This window comes from Primulina eburnea, chromosome 17, assembly GCF_022965805.1.
Source record: "Primulina eburnea isolate SZY01 chromosome 17, ASM2296580v1, whole genome shotgun sequence".
Lineage (NCBI taxonomy): Eukaryota > Viridiplantae > Streptophyta > Magnoliopsida > Lamiales > Gesneriaceae > Primulina > Primulina eburnea.
Window position 1 is genome coordinate 5,737,307 of NC_133117.1, and position 7,879 is coordinate 5,745,185.

The 7,879-nt window shown below is 36.0% G+C and overlaps 1 protein-coding gene across 1 annotated transcript; it reads right to left on the reverse strand.

Moving 5' to 3' along the window:
• Window positions 1-400: 400 nt before the first annotated feature.
• LOC140818767 (uncharacterized) lies at window positions 401-2,253 on the reverse strand. Its single transcript, XM_073178816.1, has 4 exons — window positions 1,490-2,253; window positions 1,089-1,369; window positions 739-942; window positions 401-627 (listed from the first exon to the last, which is right to left on the reverse strand). Exons 1-4 carry the CDS (start codon window positions 2,251-2,253, stop codon window positions 401-403), a joined length of 1,476 nt encoding a protein of 491 aa, XP_073034917.1.
• Between the last annotated feature and the right edge of the window lie 5,626 nt (window positions 2,254-7,879).

Sequence of the window (7,879 nt, forward strand, 5' to 3'; positions counted from 1 at the left end):
ATCCCAAAGATAGTTGAGTTAGAGCTCGGGTCCCCACAATCATCAATGAAGATCACAAAAAATTGATCTATATACCGTTGAAACACATGGTTCATCAAATCCATAAATACCGCAAGTGCATTGGTCAACCCAAAAGGCATAACCAAAAATTCAAAATGCCCATACCTGGTACGAAAAGCAGTCTTAGGCACGTCTGCCTCTCTAACTCTTAACTGATGATATCCGGATCTTAAATCAATCTTAGAATATACTGAAGAACCCTGCAACTGGTCAAAAAGATCATCAATCCTTGGCAAAGGATACTTATTCTTTATTGTGGCTTTATTCAACTATCTATAATTGACACAAAGTCTCATAGACCCGTCTTTCTTCTTCGCGAATAAAACCGGAGAACCCAAGGTTAAACACTTGGTCTTATATATCTTTTAGCCAATAGATCCTCAAGTTGTTTCTTTAGTTCCTTCAGTTCAATTGGCACCATCCTATAAGGGGCTCTAGAAATAGGCTGTGTACCTGGCATCAACTCAATGTTGAACTCAATTTCTCGAACTGGAGGAAATCCTGGAATATCATCTGGAAATACATCTGAAAATTCACTAACAATTGGAATATCTGCCAATTTAGGTACTGACCTTGAAATATCAATTGCATAAACCAAGAAACATTTTGCTCCTTTCTGTAACAAACGAGTCATGGACAAAACAGATATCAAAGGAATCTTAGCTCGAGAACCCTTACCAGAGAACGTCCAGTGATCTGTCATATCAGGCCTAAACTTAACAATTTTTTGAAAACAATCTACAGTATCCTTGTATCTTGTCAACGTGTCAATACCAACTATGTAGTCAAAATCAGACATCTCTAACACAATGCAATCAAGCTCAATAACATTATCCTCATAACGAAATTCACAACCACTTATCATTTCAGCTGACCTCGTCACTTTGCCCAGTGGAGTAGAAATAGATAATGTAGTTGATAATGGCATAGAAAAGAATGCAATGTGACAAAGTACTCAGCTATGATAGTATGTAATGCACTAGTATCTATCAAAACATATGCAGGATAACCTGAGAAAAAACAATTACCTGCAATAACATTATCTGGAGCATTATGTGCCTCATCCTCAGTGAGTGCAAAAACTCGGGCCTGCTGTCTAGGTTGCTGTATTGCCCTGTGGCTACCACTCTGTTTGTTCTGATCTAACCGGTTTGACTGCTGATAGGAATGAACTGTAGGGGTCTGGCGGTTCTGGTGAGGTGTCTGTCTCGATGATCCCCCACTCTGAGATATATCGCTGCCACAGTTAGGACACACTCGAGCATAGTGTCCCACCTGGTTACACAAGTGGCAAGCTCCCGAAACTCCTCTACACTAATCGGTATAATGTTCACCACCACACTGACCACAAGTCGGGCCTGAATAACTAGTGCTCTGAACTGAACCAGATTGTCTCGATCCACTAGAACTCGGAAAATTACTGTCATGCCTCTTAAATTGCTTGCCTCTAGCCCTAAACTGCTCTCTTATGTTGCCACTGTTACCGCAACTATTACCCTGTCTGAACTGCTGTCGATTATGTGGCTGTTGAGGTTGTTGCATATAATGATAACCTCTCTGCCTAATGATCCCGGTTTCAGCTCCCTTGGCTCGATCAAGAGCCTCAGCAAAAGTGTTAGGCCTTCCATTATTAACCAGGGTAAAGATATCAGGGTTAAGACCATTTATGAAGTGATCGGCCTTAGCTTCTTCATCAGATGCTACATGAGGTGAAAATCTCAGTAAATTGGAGAACTTAGCAACATAGTCCTCAACATTCAGATTTTCCTTTTTTAAATTTGCAAACTCGGCTCCCCTATCTTTCCTATAAGAGGTAGGAAATAAATGCTGATAAAATTCAGATTTAAAGATATCACATGTAACAATCGTACCTCGACCCTCTAAAGCTTTCTTGGTCATGATCCACCAACTCTTAGCAACATCCAATAACTGATGAACAACTAACTTGATTCTACGATCATCTGGATACTCAAGAGATTCGAATAACTGATCCATATTCTCCAACCAGTTCTCATACTCTAATGCATTATCGGTACCCTTCAACATCGGTGGGTGCAAAGATTGAAATCTGGCTAACAATATCTCCATTGGAGTCGGAGTTATATCCATCTGAGTATGAGTAGCACTACCCTGATCTTGTGCCACTGGTATGTTCTGTCTAGGTCTACCACGATCTCTACCTCGAGTAGGCATGTCTGATATACAATAAATCAAACAAAGATAAAATCACAATATCAAAATCATCTCAATCTTGTATCGACCATCTCTGGCTCTCGAGACTCAATAAATCTCAAAAATCTCGAATAAAGTTCAACAATATAATATCTCAATTATAATCAGGTATTTCACATTATGGAACAATGAAAATGCTAGTAAATATATCACATGATCAAGCAATTCGAACTGACTCGATCTACCAAGTTCCCAAATATCTTACGCTCCAATACCACATAATGTGGGGCCCCGGGACCGACATCTAATAATAATAATTATAAATGTAACAAACCAAACAATTGAGTAATATACATAATTTGTGGTTCACAAACCGACATAAATATCGTTAAAATAATCTAAAGGTCATAATGTTTAAAATATAAATTTTAACATGACAAAATAAAGTAGTGAACCAAAGTAATCCAAACATCCTCAAATAGCTCATAAGACCCGAGAATCCCACTCTAACTCGTATCTCCTCGCCTAGAGCTGGACTCTGGCATCCCAAGCCTCGTCTCACCTACAGTCCAGCACATGAAAACAAGAGGTAGCCGACGTGCCGGTGATTATAAACCCGGTATGATTCAATCAATAACATATGATAATTAAAATAATAAATAGTTCATATGAAATTCATAAAGATGCAATATAATGCAATGCATGATCAGAAGCTGTGGGCTATCAATAAATATCAAGATCAAGTGAATCATCTGGTCATAGGGTACCCAAGGGAAGAGAATCCCCCAGCAACATCTACCGACTCATCCGCTCGGGGTGGGGTGTTGTGTTCTACAATCTTAGGACTATGGTGCGCCTATTGAGAGTGTTCAGGCCATAGCAACGACCTCCGCATACACTATGCCAACTCCACTATAGCCCCAAACGTCGAACAAACCAATAAATCAAGGCGACTTCCGCCATATCAAATCTGAATCGAAAGTGGCTCAATATGCAATGTAATGATGTAAATCAATATCATCATCTCAATATCATAATACTCATCTCAAGAAAACAATCATCATCACATCACAAGTAATTCATCGAGTCATAGAATTTTCAATTTAAAATAAAAATGATACTTTTACCTCGTATTTTACCGACCATCACATACCTTTCAAATATTAACAAAAGAAGATAGAATGTGTAGTTGAGAAGTCTTGAACCTCTGAAGTCTACTATAACTCAAGAACTTGGATCGTTTATCAAAACAGAGCAGTTTATGTACAAAATTCGTAATTAATTTAATACTGCTTCAAATCAAGATCCACAAATTGGATATGCAAGAAAACCCAAAACCCAACCATTGTTCTTCACAAAGTTTTGTCAAACAAAGTCATTTACTCAGTCGTTCATAATCTGAAACATACAACATCATTCCCACGAATTCTGCATAAGTACACATCTGGCACATTTTAGTATTTTGAGCATAACTTACTCAATATCCAATAGAATCGAGCCAATTTGGTATCATTTCGAAGAAAATACAATGTTCTATAACTTTCATTTGAACACCAAATCCAGAATCCTAACCAGTAATCCCAGAATCGAATAAACAGAAGCCATGTACACAAATCTGCACTAACTCGAATTTCTAGACCAGTTTTACTAAAAATGATATATCTCTCTCATTTCTTCATGGAATTGAGTGATTCAAGAAGCAAATCGGAGCTAACTCAATATTCTAGTTTGATGAAGACCATAACATCAAAATCCAACTAGAACAGTCCCATATACCCGAAATACAGTAGACTTAAAAACTGATCCTGCACAGAAATAAGAAACCATGCTCATATCCATTTTAAATTCAAACCAACATAAATACAACATTTCAATATCTCAATATCTTAAATATCAACTTACATATCAATATAAATTTTGATCCATTTCCAAACTTGCATAAAAATATAATATACTTACACCAACTTGAAGATCTTGAAGAGATGATCACAAATATATCCTTATTTCAAAATTTCTTTGAGAAAATCTCCCTTAGATTGAAGAATAAATTTATAAAATGGAGAGGAGAGAAAACTTTCGATGGAGGAGAAGGACAAATGATTGAAGGATGAATGGTAGAAGTCAAAGTGAGCTTAAAATATCAATTTTCGCTTCTGTTAACGCCACAGCGCCACTTTCTAGCGCCACAACGCCGAATTTTCGAACTGTCAGCGCCTAGGCACCACTATTCTAGCTGCCGCAGCGCGTGAATAGTAACTCGTGAACAGTAAATTTTTTTTTTCAATTTTTTTTAAAATAAAATTCGGGCATTACATGTGTATTTGTTATGAACGTGCTCGAACTGCCCCCATTTACTGAGTGACGACCATATCACTCACCCCTTACTCTACCCTCTCCTGATAAGTCAGAAGAGGAAATCGAGGAAGATGAACAAAACCAGTTTTGGGCTAATATTAAGATAGATCAAGAACTTTATTTTAGTTTTCGCTTAGTAAGTTTTAAACTTTTACGCATATTTTTATCGTTTTAAAATTTACGTTGTAAAAACAATTTTATGATTAATTATGAGTAATAAACTGGTTTTTGGTTTATACTATACTACGAGGCTTGTTGTTTTCAATTGTGTGGTTGTAAAACAACACCGGTGTCGACTAACCCCGGTCTCAGGGCATGACACGTGGCTTCATTTTTTCTTGGACTTGGGCTCGTCTACTTTTGAGCCTAATTAAAATATAGCCCCAACAGTAGGATATAGTGAAAAGATAATAATATATTTGATTTTGAAATCAAATTAATTATCTTAATTTAAAACAAAGTCTAATTAATTAAATAATATTATATATATTGCAATACGATTGGCTAAGCGAAACATGAACTAATATTTGCATTGCTCTTGAGCATAACGTCAAAATGTGACTGATTATATACAAGTGTTGTCATATGAAGAAATGTCTTGATTTGTGTAGATGTATTGTGCTGATCGATAAGTTTTCTGCAAACAAAAATGATATAAGTAGCATGATCAGTCTTAATGGAGGTCTGAATTTTCTTGATTTACTCTACTTACAAATTTAGATATTTATAATAAATTATGTAAACTCAAAGAAGATCATAGAATGCGAAACATGAACTAATATTTACATTGCTCGTGAGCTAACATCCAAATGTAGCTAATTTTATACAAGTGTCTTATGAAGAAATGTCTTGATTTGTGTAGATGTATTGTGACGATAAGTATTTTTGCAAACAAAAATGGTATAATATTCCAAGAATGTTCTTTTAAGAATAAGATTTGAAATATATATATTGGGGATGTATATTCTATTTGAGTGTAGAAATTACACTATTTTGATGTAGAAGTTGTACTAAAATAGAGTTATGAGTGGGATATGATCTAAAATTTTACATAAATATCCTTGTGGTGCATTTTGATTTGTACAGGGGAGCTTGGTAGATCATAAATTTTTTCTTCTCATAATTGGAAAACAATATCTATGATCCACACTTTTTATTAATAGCAAAAATTGGAAGGTGGAATATTATATTATTTTATCTCTAAAGAAATGAACTTTTTGTTGACTTAATATTTTTTGTGCTTCCCTTTTTATGTAATGCCCAAGATTTTATATCGTGTTAAATTACGATTATTGATTTTTAATCAAGACGATTATGAAAGGGCTAATTGAGACACGAAATGAGATCGCGTGTGAAAATTTATGTGCGAGGACAGTAGCATCGGCGCACATGCGCCAAACAGGCAGAAGACCTCGCGCATCTGCGCGGAAGATGTCGTGCATATGCGCGAGCCTATGCAAATGAGGTCCAAAAGACATCGCGCATATGCGCGGAAATAAGTCGCGCATATGCGTGAGCTGCCAAGGCCGAGACCAGTAGGTCTCGCGCATATGCGCCAGGATTGTCGCGCATATGCGCGAGGCATGCAGAAGGGGAAATTGACATTTGGCTTGTTGCATGTACGAGATGTATGTATATATATATACGTATATTACCATTCTTCAGAAAAAGGAAAATGAAGGGCGAGAGACTTCCGAGAGATAATTTCTAAATTTGTGATTTACGAGAAATCCGTCCGTCCAAACTTGAATCCGAGTACGGACACCTGTGTTCATAGCAACGACATCTACAACAAGACGTAAGTTTTGTTACGTTTGTTATGATTTGAAATTATGCTATGTCCAGAATCAGATACGATTCATATATAGCGTTCTTGACATGTTAGACATCATAGAATCGAAGTCAGATTAAGAAACTGACTGAATATAGAATTGTTATGAATTTCAGAATGAGATTGACTAGAATTGATATCAGATTTGTACGGTGGTTGATTGTAAATTATTGGAATTGGTATAGACTGATATAGTATTATCAGTATCGCAAGATCGTACTGTTGTACCGTCAGAATTTGATAAAACAGAGATGTCGTGATTTGATTAGAATATTGATACAGAATATTGATATTATCATTGTCAGATTGAAAAGTGACAGACTTTGAATCAAGACTTCGATTGTATCAGAGCGACAGTAAGAAAGGTATAAATAAATGTTGATTCGGGATTGCACAACTCGAGTTAGGTTTGACTTGAGTTTCCCAAAATCACATACTTTATTTTATTGCATTGATATTTGCAGATTATCAGATTGATATGTTTAGTCTATTGAATGATAGCAGAGCCAGAGTTTGAGTCTAGGGCACATCAGCCTAGCTAGGGAAGAACCGCCGAGTCTTTGTCAGAACCGATAAGACTCTAGACTTACGGTGTATCGATGAGCTTTAGATGTAGATCAACGTCTATTGTAGACACTCGATACAGTATACCAAAGTCTAAATTTAGATCGGGATCCCTAGATTAGAAATGTGTCCTAGATTTAGGTACAGAATTGTATCGATTCATGTAGTCAGATTGGATGCGTGTTTTTATGATTGTTTATACTTTTATATATATATATATATATATATATATATATATATATATATATATATATATTATATGATTGCATTAATGCATTGTTTATACTGGGATATTTATATCTCACCGGAGTTATCCGGCTGTTGTCTTGTCAGTATGTGTGCATGATAACAGGTGAGACAGGAACAGGGTCACAGAGGTGAAGAAAGATCGAGATTAGAGTGGAGACTACGGACTTTGACTAGAGATAGGGTTTAAACACTTGATATTTAGGTGTTGAACCTGAGATGTAAATTATTGTATGATGTATTAGATTTATAATTTTATACTGATATGTATAGGAGTTTGATTTCATTACCTTCCGCATTTTAAAAAAAATATTAGATCCTGTTTATTATAATTGATTAAATTAGTCACAATGACGATTAAGAAGATGATTAGCGTCCGGGTCCCCACAACAGGTGGTATCAGAGCAATAGATCCTTTAGATTGAGATAGAAGAGGCTAGTGAGCGGGGTAGATTGAGGTTTTCTTTCCTGCTTTTGAATGCTTGCATGTCTCACTGCTTTAATACATGTTACTTACTTATCTGATTTGATATAGTAATGTGTTCTATTGAAACTGGATCAGCACTGATTCTAGATCAGCAGTAAGATGATCAGAGGAGGATTGAAATGGAATTGCGGTATTTGTTGCTAATCTATTTGATTCTCAGATAT

Bases quoted from the DNA above. Each gene is read 5' to 3' on its own strand.
- LOC140818767 (XM_073178816.1), bottom strand. From the start codon at position 2,253: ATGCCTACTCGAGGTAGAGATCGTGGTAGACCTAGACAGAACATACCA. The intron at 1,370-1,489 runs GCATGACAGTAA...CGATTAGTGTAG, and splicing joins AGAGGCAAGCAATTTAAGAG to AGGAGTTTCGGGAGCTTGCC. The intron at 943-1,088 runs GTAATTGTTTTT...CACTGGGCAAAG, and splicing joins TCCAGATAATGTTATTGCAG to TGACGAGGTCAGCTGAAATG.